This window comes from Vombatus ursinus, unplaced genomic scaffold, assembly GCF_900497805.2.
Source record: "Vombatus ursinus unplaced genomic scaffold, bare-nosed wombat genome assembly UNPS02014779.1, whole genome shotgun sequence".
Lineage (NCBI taxonomy): Eukaryota > Metazoa > Chordata > Mammalia > Diprotodontia > Vombatidae > Vombatus > Vombatus ursinus.
The window spans coordinates 32492894-32512630 of record NW_020954557.1 but is presented as its reverse complement, the minus strand read 5'-3'; the positions used below and the strand labels follow the sequence as shown (position 1 = coordinate 32512630).

General features: G+C 35.5%; 1 protein-coding gene across 2 annotated transcripts in view; it reads right to left on the bottom strand.

The window, feature by feature from the left end:
- The window catches only part of PDE1A (phosphodiesterase 1A), a 342826-nt gene that overhangs the window by 98812 nt on the left and 224277 nt on the right, over nucleotides 1-19737 (bottom strand). For both annotated transcript variants that reach the window (XM_027866098.1, XM_027866099.1), the window contains exons 3-6: nucleotides 12528-12710; nucleotides 7236-7302; nucleotides 5354-5470; nucleotides 3868-4008 (exon numbers count right to left, since the gene is read on the bottom strand). In XM_027866098.1, coding sequence (XP_027721899.1) covers nucleotides 3868-4008; nucleotides 5354-5470; nucleotides 7236-7302; nucleotides 12528-12710 — 508 coding nt within the window. The remainder of the gene's footprint in view (nucleotides 1-3867; nucleotides 4009-5353; nucleotides 5471-7235; nucleotides 7303-12527; nucleotides 12711-19737) is intronic.

Genomic DNA, 19737 nt, shown 5'->3' with positions numbered 1-19737 from the left:
GGAAAATTCAAGCTATATAATTTTGTTCAGAGTTCTGACTTCTATTCTTCTTTTAGATCATCTACACATATCATGGGGAGAAAGGGGAGAGTATGTTGGAGGCAGCTCAAATCCTCTCCTGAAAGCCTTTTGTCTATGCAATTGTAAGTATTTTTACCTTAGTAATTAGCAAATCTTACAAATCAGGGCTTGGTTTATTGTTTTTTAATGATTGTCTAGACTTAAGAAAGTGATGGAGAAAATATGAATAGTGTAGATTAAACTTTAAAGTGTGTCATGCAACTGCTTATTAAACCTTTACCAGCATTCTCCTATAATATAGAGATAGAAAGGTGGAAGAGAGAGAATCAGAGAGAAAGACAGAGAGAGAGAGAGAAAGACGCAGAGACACAGACAGACAGAGACAAACACAAGGAGAAAGAGACAGACAGAGAAAGAAACACAGAGAGACAGACACAGAGAGACAGATGTACAGAGAGCAACAGAGAGAGAGAGAGAGAGAGAGAGAGAGAGAGAGAGAGAGAGAGAGAACATATAGTAATTCTACAAAACTCTCTTCCCCACAGTCCTTCAGATGATCTCCAGACCTTGTTTGGTTTTGAAGTCCATAGCATATAATGTCCTTTTTACTTTATTTCAAATTGTTGGGCAGATGAAAAAATAAAAAGGAATTGAGAAAATGATCTTTTAGAAGAAAAAAAAGATAGCATCACTCTGAACAAAACTATATAGCTTGAATTTTCCCAACTGACAGGAAACACTTTAGATAAATGACAAAAATTTATTTGGTTTTGTTGAAAAGTAAAAGTTATCAAAACAGGAAACAGGGTGAAATCTGGGCTGTCTCTTGGCCTGAAATAACATCTTGTCGAATGTCTGCTTATTATAATTAGAAAATTATAGAAGGATGTTTTATTTTTTTTGATTTAAGTTCTAGCTCAGCATCACTCTTTTCAATAAAGCCTTTTTGATTCCTTTTGTTTTTACATCTCAGTCATTTTCGGCTACCTCAACCCACTCTTAAGTCCCTAGGAGCGTTCCTTTATTAAAAAAGAAAAAAGAAAAAAAAGAAGAAAAGAAAAACAGCTTAGCCAGACCAAAGGACAAAATAACCCCATCTGACAATATATCAGCATCATTCTTGCAATCATAAAACCCTAGAATTTAGAGTCACAGAACAGTCCTTGAAAATCATCTAATCCAATCCTCTCATTTTACTGGTAAGGAAACTTGGCCCTACAGAAATGTCCCAAGGTCATACAGCAAGCCTGTAGTGGAGATGCGACTGAAATGAAGGTCTCCTAGACCTTTATGCTGCACCACACAATCTCTCTGATTTGTCCTTGATGCACTTCACAATCTTTTTTTTTTAACTGCCACACTTAGCTATTTATTTTAGTCTTTTTTTCAAAGCCATACAACTCTTCAGAGGAGCCTCTTAAAATGAAAACTATCAGCACTGTGATACTCAAGATGGAGGGTAAACATGGCATCTTTAGCCAGAATCCAGAGTAACTTTATCTAGTGTAAATAACAGTATTTGTAGCTGTCAAGAAGCAATTTATTTCCTCACACTAATATGTCATGCCTATCAAACCCAGGGAAAGCAAATCACTAAACACATGGCTTTGACAATGAAGTCTTACTAAGCTTAAATGTATTTTTTCTTCTAAAGGACATTTTTGCAAAATACAGAAAAAAGGTTTTAGTGCACTGCATGAAAAATAGTAGTTATCAAAACTTAACTTCTAAGGGTTTGAGCTAGTACTCAAAATCGAGTCTAAGTAAGCTAGCTCTCTTTATGTGTGTGTGTGTGTGTGTGTTTGTGTGTGTGTGAGAGAGAGAGAGAGAAAGAGAGAGAGAAAAAGTGTGTGTATGAGAGACAGACAGAGAGAGAGAGAGAGAGAGATAGAGAAAGTGTGCGTGTGTGTGAGAGAGAGAGAAAGTGTGTGTGTGGGAGAGAGAGAGGGAGAGGAGAATGAATTCAGTCTTTTTGCTGGATATTTCAATGTGACATTGAGCTGATGTTACTTACAAGGTTCTCCTTTGGTCCATAGAATGACAGTGTAGTTGGACCAGGCCCCTTTTGTTTCTTTAGGGCTTGCTGACTTTCTTTTTTCTTTGATAATCAACATTAACTACAGGAACATTCTAGCCATTTACAGCCCAGTAAGGACAAGAAACATAACAATTTGGTCATCAGGGAGATGTGAAATAAGTGGGACAACAAAGAAGAAGCCATAAATGCCAAATCCAAAGGAATAAACAAGAACAGAAAAAAAGACAAGTTAAACTGAATGAAAGGATAGAGGAACAGAATAAGGTAAGGAAAGCCAGAAAACAAGAACCCTGAAGAAGAGAGAAATAAATGACGCTTGATCATGGTGGAGACAAGTTGTCACATGACAAAGAATGCTGCTATCCCTTTTTGAAAGTATCCTAGAGGATTATGGGGGTCATGCCTAAGCTTGTATATAAAAAGAAATAGCACATGGGAACCAGGAAAACTGTGGACAAGAACAGGACTTGGGATTGAGGACCTGGAATAACAATTATGTCTTGCTTTAGTTATCCTCTGAAGAAAAGGCATCTTTTTGGTCAGGAAAGACCTTGGGTTCCAGAGGTTAAGGTTGGGCAACTCCAACCAAACTTCAGGCTTCAGAAATTGGCCCATGACTGTCATATGAAGGCTGTCTCTTTTCCAGTTAGGTATCTCCCATGCACACATCAAAAAATTTAAAATCTCACAATATTCCTTGAGAGATATAATGAGCATAAGTTAATTTGAAGATCCTTTGGTTATCAATATGAATTGAGGCAGAAAAAAGGAAATATACAATCACCAAAGGTATTTTACCACTGTCAGGAAAGATGTTCAGTGAAGATTTTAAATGGAAGGTAATCCCTAGATGATGAGGTCTGTTATGTCTTCTTGGTTGAGGATGACATTGTGCTCATTGCATCAAGGTTCAAAACAGTTCAGGTCCTCTTATGTGAGATTGATTATCACTCAAAGAAGTTCAACCTAACTATTCAAATGGGAACAAGACCCAGACTAGTGCAGGCCCTCCTAAATGGAATCCATCACCACTAGAAAGAGTTCATCCTAGCCTTTCAAATGAGAACAATTAAGCCCATCAAGAATGGCTATTGTACAGATCATGACGTAGTTCTATAAGACAACACCTAGAGCTTGTCCATCAGTACATTTTTCTTTGGATAGGAAGAACAGAGAGGAGTCAGAATTGGACAGGAGGAGAGTGGGTTAGCCTGACTTTATAAATCATATGGTATTCCTAATGACCTCAAGCTTCTCCCTGAAACAAATGCCCATATTTTAAGCATTAATATTCTCCTGGCAAATACTATATGAGTCATGAAATAGCACAATGTCACCCAAAGGATGATAGAGAGGTGCGTGGTAGGTATGAGTAGGCTGCAACATATTGCCAATGAAGAACTGCAGAAGAAATAAAAGAATGTTATCTGATAGATGTAGGTAATGATGTTTTGTTGTTTTGTTTTGTTTTTGCTGAATACCTTTGAAAAACATACTAGAAAACAAAAGTTGCTCACCAGTCTCCATTTTTCAAAATACATGGTTAATGTGATCTAATTCTCCTTTGGTTATCTTCTTTTATAAAATTAAAATACCTATATATTTTGTATAAATTTCAGAATATAAATAAATAGCCACAGAAAATCTAAAATAATGGTTATGTTCTATTCATAACGAGATACTGGACTTCTATTAAAGTCCTGTCTTTTGTTAAAGGAATAAGTGAGGGTTAGATATTAGAAAAAAGGAGATGGTCACATCAATATGCTTCACCTAATTCTCTAAGATACAAAGATAAGATTCCTTACCATGATACCTGTATGAAGCAATATGTAATGCACAGTTTGAGTGACATCTGCTGCATGAATCAAATTATGATACGGATTTTTGTACTTGCTGTAACCAACTTCTAAGGCTTCCGCAAAGGAAATTAGGCAAGAAACAGGAATCTGTGGAAAGCAATGATTATTCATTATGTTTCTAACAAACTATTATTCTAACAAAATCAACATGAGTAAAACAGTATTTGAAGTCAAATAAACTAGTATATTTGGTTATGTTGAATTTGTGGTTAAGAACATAGCTGCAACAGACTCCCAGGTCAAACCCTGTGTTTTAGCATCATTAACAAGTGTTACCTAACAGAAAATTATTAGCTCTAAAAAGGATGTCTCAGCTGAGACATCTGTGAGTTGAAAGGATTGAGTTAAGCTATGTCTAAGAGCTCTTCCAAGTTTAAAATTCTATGATTTTTTTTAAATGTTAATAACTAAAGTTATAGGCTATAGTCTGTTCAGTAATATGGATTAAACCTAAAGTTGTAATGAGGATTGGGGTGACAGGAGTTTTGCCACAAGGCATCAAAATTCAAAGAGTACAACAATTTTAACTTATGTACTCCTTCAGCAGTTAATAAGCTAATTTGTTAACTAATTTATTCTGCTGCTCAATTGTTTGTCATAATTATTTTTGGGGGTTATTTTCATATCATAAAACACTAAGGTGATTTGAGGTTACCCTTTATACTACTTGTTCTGAGCATATTTTGTGCTGATTTCCCTGGATGCCAAAAATTGCTGGTTATGGTTCTGATCTTTTAGTGCCCCCAAAGGCATAAATTGATTGTAAATCTCTCCAGTGTAATTTTGAGACAAGATATTACAAAATAGATATCTCTGTCTCGAATGCCACCATTATTGTATCCTTAAGAAAGGGTCTCAGATTTCTTCCAGAAGGATCTATAACTAGTCGATCAGGACCAATGGATAGAGTAGTAGACTTCCAGTCAGGAAGACCTGTGTTCAAATCCTGCCTCAGTCACTTATTAGATACATAATCCTGGTCAAAACAATTAACCTCAGATTCAGTTTCCTCATCTTTAAAATGGGGATAATAATAGTACCTATATCACAGAGCTGTGAGATCCAAATTACATACACATATACATATATTCAGGTACATATGTATATATGTGTATGTATATATATGTGTGTGTGTATATATGTATAGATGACTTTGCAAACATTAAAGCATTATATAAATGTGATTTGTCATAGTAAGTATTATAGAAAGTGAATAAATATACTGATATAATGAATTCCAAAGGAGCATGGAAGTGTGTAAGACAATGACATCAGGGAACTATGTAGCTGCTCACAAATATCATGCATATATTTTCTTACTCTCTCCTACTGTTATGTTAATAAATCCCAAAAGAAACTGATTTAATGACATATTCTGTCATTTTATTTATATCTAACTCATTAGTTTTTCTCATCATTTAATGTTTCTAACCTTGAAGCGGTTGATAAGGTCATATCTGGTGAATAGTTCATATATCATAAACTTCAGACTGTGCTCTCCACTTGCATCATTTAGGGCAAATACATCAAATGACCATTTATCTACATCCTGTAGAAAGAAAAAAGGATATGTTTTAGTTTGTGATGTCATCTAATTCTTTCTCTCTCTGTGTCAGTGATTTTAAGTGAGAAATAGGCAAAACATGGACAGCAAACGGGACTCCCATAAACAAGTAGGTGGCACAATGGATAGAGTGCTGGATATGTTAACCAGAGGACCTGAGTTCAAATCCTGCCTTAGACACTGATTAGCTGGGTAATCCTAGATAAGTCACTTAGCCTCTATCTGCCTCAGAGATAATAATAGGGCCTACTTCCAAGGATTGTTTTGAGGATAAAATGAGATGACATTCTTAAAGCACTTTGCAAACTTCAAAGAACTACATATGTGCCAGTGAGTTAATTTGCAAGGTATCTGGCATAGAAAAGTATTTAATAGATACTAAGGACAAATTTTGATGGAACTGAGAACATCAGGAAAGAGGACAATAATAAACTTTTGAGAGTCTTTCCCCGATTTAGGGTATCCTTTTCCTCTACCTTGTCTCCAACTTAATTGATTAACTTGAAGACCCCACCATCTAAATGAATTTGTTCTCCCTTCTTGATTTTGTTCAGTATATCCTCAATCACTATGGAGAATATCTTTGGAGATCATACATCTCCCTATTTAATGCCTTGCTTAAAATCAATAAACAAAGAAATCACCAAAAATTATTTCTGTGTTGGCAGCTCCCCCACCAACTTCTACTCACAATAAAATCTACCCTTGGCGAAGGCTCTGATAAGTTGTCATTCCATGGGATCACGGATGTAGGAATGGAAGGGACATGTGATGTCTTGAAGCCTAACATACTCATTTTATATTGAATAAAATAAGATCCAGACTAGTTAAATGGCTTGCCCACAGTCAAACAGGAATTAAGATAGTGGCAAAGGCAAGATTTGGCTCAAATAGAGCATTCTTTTTATTGCTCCATGCTGTCTCCCATTTTAAAACTCATATGTTGCATCTTATGGGTGGATTTCAATTTTAAGATTTCTCTCTACCTTTGGGATAAAAGGCTTTACATACTGTTAAAAGAACATTGGGTATCAAGGAACAGTAGTGGAAGTATTTGGGTGTAGCACCTTCCAGTTATCCCTGGGACTACAAATTCCCTCAAATAACTAATTCAGTTAGTTGGCTCATTTGAGAGAAAAAGTGTCACATTGTTCCCTAAAGGAAATCCTCTGAAGAAATGACACTGGGAATGAATGCCTACCCAAAAAGCAAGTTGTCCCAGTAAGAACTGTGAGAGTACCATGGAAAATGGAGTTAGTGAGAACAAATGAACCAATGAGTCCCCTTTGTCAACTTTCATTCAGAAAATCTAGCTATATGGATCAAACCAACTTTATTTCATGCTGAAGTCATAACAGAGATGATTTTCCTGTATAATCACTTTATTCTTACCTTTTACTCTTTCTCATAGTACTCATATTTAAAAAACTAATCTCATAGCAATGCCAAGTCCATTTATTCTTTATATATATATCCAAGTATACACTTAGTTGAATTTGATTTCACTTAAAGGTACTTTATAAAAATTCTTAAATAAAAAGGGAAAATTGTCATTTTATAGGCTCCAAAGATCAATTTTTCAGTCAGTCTACTAGGTTATGATTTAGAGTGGGATATTTAAATTAAAATTTTAAAACTAATATACATGCTAGCATGTCCTTATCACAGAAATTTATTATTTTTGACAGTTAATTTAATTAAAAGTTCAGAACTAAAATTGGAGAAAAATAGAACAAATTTAAGTTCTCACCTTTAATGTTACAATGACAGATGATGGGTAAACCAGACCAGATAGGTTGGAACTCCGTCTGTACATCCTAAAAAGATAAACAGACAATTATTAAGTGAAAGTCTATGTAGTTCCTTAAGTCTAAAGGAAAATTTCTTTTGGTTAAGTTTACCTTTTATCATTCATTATGTTCTCTTTTCTTCTACCAAAGTCATACTTCAGTGTTTTATCATAGTTTGCCAGTAACCCTGGATCCTTGAAAACTTTGCCAGCAGAGGGCAAGATCTAAGCCATTTCTACCATTTTCTATTTCAACTGATTAAAAAAAAATAGGTCAAGTTCAAATAGTAATAATTGCCCATTCCATCTTTTTTCCATCTGGACTTTTTCACTCAATTTAGTATTAATGTTTGGTCTTTGTAATAGTCAAGCGGTCTGACTGCATAAGTAGCCAATCCAGAAATCCTTTTACATAATTAACCAGCATTCTTTGTGATGCTATTCAGTGCTTGCTATGCCCAAAACCTTTTAAATGACTCTAGGCTTGAGGAATCTATTCATGGCATACGGACATGAGATTTCTAAATAATCTATAAGCCTTCATTTCCTAATTTTGAATCCTTTCTAACATACTTTTTTTTTGCAATTTTTCTTTGTGCCTATGTTGTCATTGAAAGTCAACTATCAAAATCATGCTGAAGTCTTAATAAAACTTCTCTACTTCTTCATTCCCTTCAATGGATGTCAATGCAAACATTGAAATTATCTTCTTAAGCATGTACAATATGAATACTGAAAGTGGAGATGACCAAGTATAGCATAACATGATATATCTTGATGCTATTTTATGCTGTTTCTTTATTCTATATGATAGAAAAGAATTCTGCTAACTCCTTCATTTGCCTAAAGAGAAGTGAGCTGTCTCATCATTGAGCTGTAACTTCCGTATGTCTTCTCACTTAGTTTATAGCAAGAATATTGGTATTAATGAGGTTTGGTTCCTCTAACTGTTTATCAATAAATTGGGAATCAGATAAAAAATTCACACTTAGAATAGCAACAATTAAATGAACAGTTTCAGATGTCTGTGTCAATATAGAGCACAAACTCTGATCATAATGAGTTGTAAAGGTATTCCTGAGATTTTTTTTTAAAGCCAGAGGAAATCCTCTAGAACATTGGGTAGATCTTCTATGAACAATGGATAGAAAGATATGGCTAAACTGTGATACAAAGGTGAGAAAATGTGGTGGGCTCACAACTTTCATTGGTAAAAGGAGTGCTAATTAATAAAACCTTGGATCCATCAAAGTTTGGAAGTAAATTCTTTTTTTGTGTGTGTGCATAGATTCATACACTATTAATATGGTTTTGAAATGGGCAAGTTGCTTGGAATCTTTGACATTCTGCAAGAAGAGCAAGTTACTTGGAATTCATGACATCTCCATCCTGATTTCAAACCACTGAATGATGGAAAGCTTTGTATATGATAGGCCATGTCTTCTGACAGAAAGTTCTTTATGCTATTTGGGCTGAGCATCCAAAGTTTGTTCTGCTAGATGAATTTCTTTTTCTTATTTCTGAGCAACAGATATATTTATTATAGTAGTTGAATGTAATAGGAAAGAGCTTGTTAAATATTAAATGGAGATATTGAACTAGAAAGGAGAAACAAACATTTCTCTAGTTGGCACTATTTAATATTACTTGAAATTATCTCAGAAAATATACATAAAGAGCCCAAAGTTATACCTGTTTCTTTTTTTTTTTTTGGCTAGGCAGTGGGGCTAAGTGACTTGCCCAGGGTCACACAGCTAGTAAGTGTTACATGTCTGAGGCCGGATTTGAACTCAGATCCTCTTGAATCCAGGGCCGGTGCTCTATCCATTGTGCCACCTAGCTGCCCCCTGTTTCTTTAGTAAAATAAATAAAAATAATATTGGCATCAAAACTAATAACACTATGTATAAATGATTGGCTTACTACTTCAGTCCACAAATGAGAATCCCAGTAGCAAAAATTTGAAAGAAGAGACTGTTCATTCAAGGGCAGAATTTTATTCCCTCAATAAGAAGGAAGTAGAAATTGAAGGATTTTCTCCATTATTTATCTCAAAACAACATATTCTACTGAAGACCTGAAATAAATATGTGACTTGTTATTAATTATTTCCCTTAGTTTACCACCTTTCTGAGAGTTAGCTGAAAGATGTAAAGAGTATGTCTCCATTATACCTGTTTGTTAATTATGAAAATGTATTTGATTTGATTGAGCAAAACTCCACCCTACAGGCTCTTTTCCAACAAAGTATCCCCCACCCATACATCAAAATCATTTGAGATTCCTTGAAAGACATTACAACAGATTAAAAAAACCCCTAACAATCCTGTTCAATGGCTCTTTGATCATTAATATCAGATAAGGTTTGCCTCAGGAAAATGTATATTTGTCAAGGCTGTGATGGATGATATAAACCACAAGCATTTCAACGAGGACTGTGTGATCCTACTGATGCTCCTATTTGCATATGATGATGTGCTGTTGTATCCAGAAAACACCTTTCCATCAATGCAAATCAACATCTGAACTGCCACTTTAATTCTTAGAGTTGCCTAAGACACTAAGAGGATAAGTGACTTCCCCAGGTTCACACAACTACTAGTATATGTCAGAGGACGTGCTTGAACCCAGATCTTCCCAACTCTAAGGCCAGTTTTCAATCCAATATAATGGATAATTTATGAGATTTCTCATTATGATTCTAAAAATGGACAGATTAAGCTAAAAATCCAATTGAAGGAAATATACAGGGAATATGATTACTTTTATAAATCTAATGAGAATTATATTCCAGCACTTTGAATGCACTAATTAATGTAGGCTTCTCAACTAAAAAAGATTTAATTCCCTTACTGTGCTAGTCTATTAATTTCTTGTAGCCTTTTCCTTGATACTTTTTAGTAATTAGTTTGGCTACCAAAAAAAATCTGTAACTGGCAGCACAAAACACAGTGTGCAAAAACACAGGCATACTAAGCATATACAACATATTCTGCAAAAATCTTTTTAATCTCTTTCCTCATGATAGAAAATATATTGGAGTGTTATCTTAACTTAAATCTCTGTATATGTTTCTAAGTTCTGCAGTGTTTTCTGAACACACAAAAAAGGATAAAAGGATAGTGTCCTTCAGGGAAAAACAATGTAGTAATAATATTCTCATGGCCTTTTCTCAGTGTTATTTAGGACTCATATTAATTTCAAATTAAACAGAAAAAGATAGTTGGCACAACTTTGGCTAGTTTAAGGAATATTTCTGAAAAAAAATTCTAATAGAAATAATCTATTCTTTTATCATTGCAACCATCCCCCAACAATATACTTTTCTCCTTTCAAATTTTTTACTAGTTTGGCCTAGAATCATTGAAGAAAATACCATTGACATTCTAGCATCTACCTCCCGGGGTCATTATAAGGACAAAATGAGACAATATTTACAAAGTATTTTGCAAACCTTAAAGTGTTAAGCATAAGCTATTTATTATTGTTATTATTTCACTGACAAAAGAGAGTCAGCCACAGAGCCAGGAAGACTTGGGTTCAAGTCCTTTCTCTGACAATTACAGGCTGTGTGTTCCTGGGCAAGTTACTTAACCTCTCAGTGTTTATCTAGACTACTCTAAGATTGTAAGTTACAGAAACTATGCCTAATAGCATTGGTAAAGGCAGTTTTCTTCTTGGTGGTTACTTTTGTTGATGAAATCTCAAGTCAAAATCTGATGAAGGCCAGGGTTATACAACAAATAGGACAAGACTGTGGCTCACTGCTAGTTCAGCCACTGTAATCAATTTTGAAACAGCCCAAGTAAATAGGAAAAACATAAAGTGGCTAATACGTTGGGTGGAGGTAAGTACAAAGGAGACACCAAAGGAAATAGGAGAAAACTAGGATTTCAAAGCAAAAATAACTACTCCCGCATATTAGAGGGAACAATTACAGTTACAGAGCATTCTTCTCATAACAAATTTTCACTCTTGTTCTCATTTTGAAAACTGAAATAGAAGCCAAGTAGCCTTACCTGCATAAGGAAAATATTTAAAATTTAAGTTTTTGATACAAGTAAAAGCAGACTATGCCGGAATCAGAAAACATTAATTAATAGGAGCCATCATTTAATGCTAAACTCATCTTGGGAGGGAAAATCATCATACTGCACCAATCTGCCAATTTCATCTTCCTATATAAATTTCAATTAGGGTTATATAAATATAAGGCATTACTGTTCTTTTTCAAAATGGAGAATCTTCATTATTTTGTAATATAAGGAACTGACAAAACTTAGTCTAGATCATGTTATCCATAATTAGCCAGTATTGCCTCCAGTAGTAAAACCTGATTGAGTTAGAAATTGTCTATGCTATTAAGGAGCAAAATGGCTGGCAGTAAGGCTGGGATCAGATATGCTTGGGATGTGTTTTTCACATCTCAGAATTAACTGAGTGCTTTGCCTTTGTGATTCCAGGAAGTTCTCAGATCTGACCTGCTTCACTGACATCGATAAAACATCTTCATAAACAGATTTGTCCTTCCCTCTCCCCACTCCCACCACCCCTCACCCCAGACAAATGGAAGCAACAAGCACCGTGAAGTCAAAAAATGAGAGATTTTGTTTGGTGGTTGATAGATAATAGATCTTTAGTTTTTAAACAACCATGGTCCTTTGTGGTGTGGGAATCTGAAGTCATTCATAGGAATCAGCTATCTCATCAAATGCTACATTTTCACCAAAGATGTGCTAACAAAAAAAAAAATAAGTACCATTAAGTATTGTCATCCAACTCATAATCAATGGAATTTTGCACTTATTTGTTGAAAAGGTTCTTTAAACCTTTTCTTAGCATAAAAAAGTCAAAATTAAAAAAAACTAGCAAGATTCATTTTCATTTGTATGTGTGTGTGTGTGTGTGTGTGTGTGTGTGTGTGTGTGTGTGTGTAGTATAAGTACCATGAAGTTTAATGAGGCAGGATATCTGCTCACTAAATCATAGAATGTTGGAGTTGGAAAGTACCTCAGAGATCATATTGCCAACCTATGCTTAAAGAAAAATCCCCTATATTCTATGACAAACAACCATGCAGCTTTTTTTAAAAGCCTTCTGGTGAGGAAGATCCCACTGCCTCCATGCAGACAGTCCATTTACCACCATTAGATATATTTGTAATCCAGTTTAAGGTCTGTTGTTTTCACTTTCATTAATATTTCTTTGGCATTTGTTACTATTCACTTTTGGAATGATAGAATTTACACTCACCTGTCCACAAAAATTCCAGCTTGGACAGCATGCACAATGCTACGAAACTTTGGCTTCTCTTCAGGTCTCCTCTTTGTCATCCCCATTTTCCGTGTGAAGGTAGAAGCCAACCAATCCCGAACTTCTGATGGGACTGAATCGATATGGATGTCAGAGAGTTCATCTTCGGTGTCCAGCAGTTTCCTAGAAAAATTCAAATAGGCTAAATTGAGAAGATGTTCTAAGCATGGATTTTTGCATTTACTTTATTAAAATATTCAAGTCAAATATTTTAAAAGGTGGTGAAAGTACAAAAGAGGCCATTATGCATTTGATAGTCTTAGGTGTTACAAAATTTAAGAAAACTAAAATTCCATCCAAGATTTTAGAGAATTTAGGAACTTTAAGATATTTTAATAATAACTCACACTTCACTGCTTTAATCTTTAAACTTACCACAGAGATGGGAAAAAAAGTCCATCTTGATTAACCATACTAATAGAGTAAGGCAATGAGGCACAAATAATTCTTCAGTAGTAAAAAATAAAATAAATAGGTAAAACTAATTTCTTTTATTTGAATTAGTGATGGATTTCCTTATTTCTATGTGAATATTAGCAGACTGATTTTCAGGATATTATAATAATTAATACCAAGATAAAACCTTGCTATGAAAACATAAATTGGAGAAAACTGAGAAGCTGACAAGTTTCTTCATTTTGGCAACTCTCACTTTATTTCTTCAGCCTCTGTGCAATATAAAAATACCCTCTCTCTTTCTAAACACATTCAGTAAATGGGTTCTTCATTTGGCACAATGAATCACTTGGAGTTTGATGATTCATTCAGATAAATACTTTACTAAAAATTTACTTGATGATTTCCAGGTAAAAAATACTCCACAAGAAGGTAAACAAGCCACAAAGAGGGAAAAGCAGTTCATGGCTGAAGGAAGGGGTGGAGAGGAAGGGATTCTATGAGGTTTTAGAAGCATGCTGCTCAATCCATAGATTAATCTTCTTATACTCCTTGCCCAAAGGGCCCACAGCTAGGTTTCAGGTCAATTGACCTGGGGAACAAAGTTAATTCAAATTGACTTTGCTCTGTTTTACAGTGTTCTGTCTCACAGTGTTTGTGTGTATGTGTATTTGTTGGGCTTAACATACTATATATCATTCTATATCTTGGTGGCACAGTGGATGGGGTGTCAGGCCTGGAGTCAGGAAGACTCATCTTCTTGAGTTCAAGTCTGTCCTCAGATGTTTACTAGTTGTGTGACCCTGGGTAAGTCACTTAACCCTGTTTGCTTCAGTTTCCTCATCTGTAAAATGAGCTGGAGATGGAAATGGCAAACTACTCCAGTATCTTTGCCAAGAAAACCCTGAATGGGGTCATGGAGAGTCAGACATGACTGAAATGATGGAACAACAAAAAAAATGTGTCCTGCCTCTCAAGTCAATCCCCTGACCCCTGGACATCTATAATTTGGGCAGCTGGGGCCACAAATTTCTGGTTCACACTATATCAAACTTTCTCTGGGACAACTGGCAAAGTCAGCAGGATCTTGCACAAATGGCCTTGGTTTGGAAAAAATGGAGGTGTGTGAAGAGTCAACTCAAGCTTCCCTGGATCTATATCAGAACATCCTGGCCCATGATATTCACCAAATAATAATGGTAGTAACAACAGCAGCAATAACAACTACCATTTGTATAATACTTAAGTTTTGCAAAAAAACTTTACAAATATTAACTTATTTTATCCTCACAACAACAGTGGGAGGAAGTTATCATTATCTCCATTTTACAGAGGAGAAAATTGAGGCACAGAGGGTCACATAGCTAGTAAAGTGCCTCAGGCAAGATTTGAACTCAAATTTCGCTGAATCTATGGAGCTCCAGTGCCCCATCCACTGTACCACCCAGCTGCCTATGCATGCATACGCATGATTTATCATTTCCATGGGAAATATATTGAAACTTACATAATCACAAAATCACAGGCTAAAACAAAAGGATACTTTCATCTACTCCAATCTCTTCATTTTATAGGTAGGCAAAGCTGAGATCACTCTCATCTCAGAATCTATGATGCAAATGTTCTACGGTCTGAGACCCAGAAAGATAAAACAGTGTGCCCAAGGTTACATAGCTAGTAAGTGGTAGAGATAGTAGAAGAAAATGGGCTTTTTACTACACCTTCCCCTGCTCCCCCCCAACCCCCCGCCATCCTTGCCATGTATGTATATGGTTATGTTATTGGCAAGGAGTATGGGGCACATCACATGGAAGTCATTGAATTGTTCTGCATTTAAAAGTCTTTCTAGATGATCGAGTTCATTTAATGAGAAGAGAGATCATTAAACACAGAAACTGATAATGGGTGTCCTCTTTGCTGAACTTTGTCAATGGGAATGGGGACTATGAAGAAGTAAGGAAGAGGTGAAGCTGTTCCAGATCTATAAATAACCTACTTGTGGATAATGTTGAGTTAACAGGATTAAGAGCTAACTGCAGTAATGATTTCTGTGTTTGTTTTTTAAAGAACTAAGCAAAAGAGGCAGCATGATGAAACATGCAGAGCACTGGGCTTGGTGTTAGAACAACCTGGGATCAAAAAGTGACTTCTGTCACTGGGTGACAATGAACATATCGTTTAATGGCCCTGAGCCTCAAGTTACTTGAAACATTACATTATACATGAGCTGCAGCCTGCAAAGTGGAGATAATTTCTGAAGCAATGAAATGACAGGTCATCAATGTATGAACGTGAACGAAATAACATTATAGCAAGTAAAACCATGGATTAGAAAACAAAACCATGGATTAGAAAACAAAAGTGGATTAGCAATTTTTAGCACCCAAGTTTTCATGAGCACTTCAAATGAGTATGATTAATTCTATATGATAACTTGTGACCACTATACAACATCATGTATATGTATATATGTACATATATAGTATATATAACATGTGAAAAGTGCTTTGCAAACCTTAAATCTCTATATAAATGTTGGCTATTATTATTATTTTATATAGCATTTAACCATTCCATAGATAAAATTGTAGATTTCTTCATTCAAAAACTGTTAAGTGACTACTGCCCCAAGTATAAAGTTTAGATAATGCATAGTCCATGATGGTATGAGATAACAGTGTTAGCCTAGTAGAGGGATAGTTAGCAGAGCTAACTCTCCAGCATCCTGTGAACTATAAAACTTCAATATGATATAATAAGTATAATAGTTAATAGGTAAAACAAAACAAAACAAAAAACCCCTAAATGCCATGATTTGGGATTTAAAGGGAAAGGAACTAGAAAAACTCTTGGGTTTGTAGATTTTTGCCTTTGAGCGGACAATTACCTTGATAATGCCCCAAAGTGGCAGCTAGGTGGCACCATAGTGCACAGAGCACCAGGCCTGGAGTCAGGAAGATTCATCATCCTGAGTTCAAATCTGGAGTCAGACACTGACAATGTCACTTAATTCTGTTTGCCTCAGTTTCTTCCTTCCTATGAGCTAGAGAAGGAAATGGCAAACCACTCCAGTATCTTTACCAAGAAAACCCCAAATGGGGTTGTGAAGAGTGGGACATGAATGAAACAACTGAACAACACCACAAAATACCTCAGGTTAATAATACAACTATTTCAGGCATACTTTAGCCTTTGACCTTTAGGTTCCATTATTTTCTAACACTTAACTTTACAGAGTGTGGGGCTTGAGGACTGAGAACAAAAAAGGAGTGCATCTGGCCGAAGACATCAGTAAAGTGCATTAAAATATTCTGGACAACTCATCAACTCCCCTTCAGAAGAGGGCCTGAGGGCTCTACATGGGGTAGATAACAAGGATCCAGTTTCAGGAGAAAGAATATTGGGGAAAAGAGGTTAATCAGATAATATGCAAATTAATAGATCTGTGTAATTCTATAACTATCTTATGTTTTACTGAGTTGCAATTTTTCCCCTTAATATATAGTGGGCACTTAAAAAGGCCAATATGTATATCTTCCATTTTATCATACAAATGTGAATGCCTTCATCAAGACTTTTCTTTATTTCAAAACATTTAAAATCCACTACTCAAATCACAATAATTCAGTGGCAATGAATAGTCATAACATATTACTAAAGGTAGACTCATGGAGATAAAACTAGAAAAAAGTTATATAATGGTGTAGAAGTATTGACAAATGAGAAACACTAATACTTACTTTAAAGCATCTCTAATTTCCTTTTGGTTCGTAGACTGGAGTAATTGTGATTTTGGAATATCAAGTACTATCTTAATCCTCCTTTTCTTTTTATTTCTCTTGGCCATTTAGTACCAGATTTCATAGCACTTTGGAGCATGACATTAAACTATCTAAGATTAATAGTTTCACTACTTTTAAGTGTATCCTATTTTTACTATCACTTATACAGATCTGAGAACAGGAAAAATAACTCTAGAAGAGCATAGACACAGTTCATTGTGATGTAATGCTTGTGAGGTCATTGTGTTCTAAAGAGTCTTATTCATCCTTGTAGTCGAGCTTCATCCAGGTAATAGTAGAAATGTAACTGATTATCAAAGGCTTATGTGATTTTGGCATTGTTTTAAGAATGATGATGTGTAAAGTTATCTATAATCTAATCAGATTTTACATGTAATTGGACAGATAAGAAAACAAATGGATATCATTCTAAGAAAAGGAGCATTTAGGTGACTCAGTGAACAGAGTGTCAGGCCTGGAGTCAAGGAGATCCGAGTTCAAAACCAGCTTCAGACAATAGCTGTCTGACCCTGGGCAAGCTACTTAACCCTGTTAGCTTATTTCTTCATCTGTAAAATGAGCTGGAGAAGGAAGTAGTAAACCACTCCAGCATCTTTGCCAAGAAGACCCCAAATGGGGTCATGAATAATTGGATGCAACTGAAACAATTGAACAACAATAAAAAAGGAAAGGATAGGCATCAATGGCCATAAGAAGTGATTTACTTCATACTTCTCACAGTCCTGTTACTGGGAGAGAATTTTCAGGGATAAAGAAGGAAAAGTCAAGGAGGCAGTTAGTTGCAGAGGAAATAGAGGACTGAACTTGAGTTATGGGACTTGAAGTACTTGAATGCTGGATCTGACACTTACTAACAGAACAACCATGGGCAAATCACTGGACCGCCCTTGGCCTCTGTTTTTTCTTATGTAAAATGAAGGAGTTAGAATTTCCTAAGGTTCCTTCCAACTCAACCATATGGATGCAGGAATAGATATATGTATTTATAATAAAGAAGATGACAAGATGTGTTTGTGGTACAGCTAAGAAAATGATGCCTAAGGATGAAATCAAAGAAAAGGTGACGTCAAAAAGTAGATGAGTCTACTTTTAAAAATCCGTTGTTAATGTTTGTTGTCAAATAGGAGATAAATATTTTCCTCTAACCTTAAGAAATTTAGAATCCAGTTCATACATTGGGTTGATCCTTTTTTCCTTAGAGAGAAAGTTTTAATTAGTTGCTTTGCAATTGATTAAAATTCCTTTCCTTCTTGAGGTTAAAACTTTTTTGGTGGGTGAGAGGCAAGTCTAGGCCTGGGATTTCATCAGTAACTTTAACTTAGCCTTAATTCCCAGATCCTCATGTCAGTGGTGACAGACTTAGTATTATTGAGAGCAGTGATTGAATCCAGATATTCTTGACCTCACTAAGCCATTTTACCTTTCAAAATTATTTAAAAATAGCATTAGAAGTTATTGAATTTTGTGGAGTTATATGGTATCTTAATGACATTTTTCTTTTTCTTTATATCACTTTTTTATTTTTCTTTCTCTTGGCCAACTTGTATAATTTATTCAATGCAATCTATTTCTTTCTGAGATATTATATGTTAAACTTTTTCTAGACTTTTGTTTTTCCATCTGGTTTACCTTTATTTTTTTCCTTTCTTCCTTCTGGCTTCTGTGGAATCCAGAAAACAAAATTATCTCCTTGGTTAAAAACAGCAAGGAAAGCTGGATTCTAGGAAAAGAATCTTTTCCATAGCAAAAAAAAATTAAAAAATTTTATTTAAAAATTTGTTCAGTCATTTCAGTTATGTCCAATTCTTCTCAACTCCATTTGGGCTTTTCTTAGCAAAAATACTGGAGCACTTTGCCATTTAGAAATTTGCCATTTTTAGATAGAAAAAACAAGCAAAAAGCACCTCTATCCTCAAGTAACTTACTTTGTAAAAAGGGAGACGACAGGTACGTGGCAGGATGACCACAACACCATAATGGCACAACAGTTGTGTTTTGGATTTAATAGGCTTTTGTGGACTAACTTGAGAACCTAACTGGTATTTATAACCTTGCTCAGCTTTCAGAACCCAGGGGTGTGTGTGCATGCGTGTGTGTGCGTATATACACGTACACACACATGCGTGTGCACACACGCACACACATGTGTGTACATGCATGCACACACAGCACACCTGCATGCGCGCGAACACACGCACACATACATATGCACACACACGTGCGCACATACATGTGCACACATGCATGTGCGTGTATGCACACATATATACATATGTGTATGCACATGCATGTATGCACATAACTGTATGTATAGCTGTACACACATACATATATACAAACACACATATATGTATATGTGTGTATATATGTCATATTGTGAAAGAAAACACAAACAACAACAACAACAAAAACCATGAACAAAGTAAAAAAATAGTATACTTTTATCTGTATTCAGACTGTGTCAGTTCTTTCCCTGGCGATGGAGAGCATTTTTCAAATGATATACTCTTTAAGTGGAAACCGCACAGGCCCTCATCACCTCAGATGTAACGGCCTACCTTTTGATCTTACCTCGTCTCTCCTCGATTCTCATTTTTTTTTTTTTGGTGAGGCAATTGGGGTTAAGTGACTTGCCCAGGGTCGCACAGCTAGTAAGTGTCAAGTGTTTGGTCTGAGGCCGGATTTGAACTCGGGTCCTCCTGACTTCAGGGCCGGTGTTCTATCCACTGCGCCACCTCGCTGCCCCCCTCGATCCTCATTTTGAGGATCTAATGAGACTGTATTTGCAAAATGCTTAGTACCGTGCCTGGGACAGAGAAGGCACTATATAAATACTCATTCCCTTCCTTTTCTACTCCCCTCCAGTCAGTCCTCTACTCATGTACTAAACTAACCTTCTTAAAGAACTAATCTAACAATGTCACCTCTCTATTCAATAAACTCCAATGTCT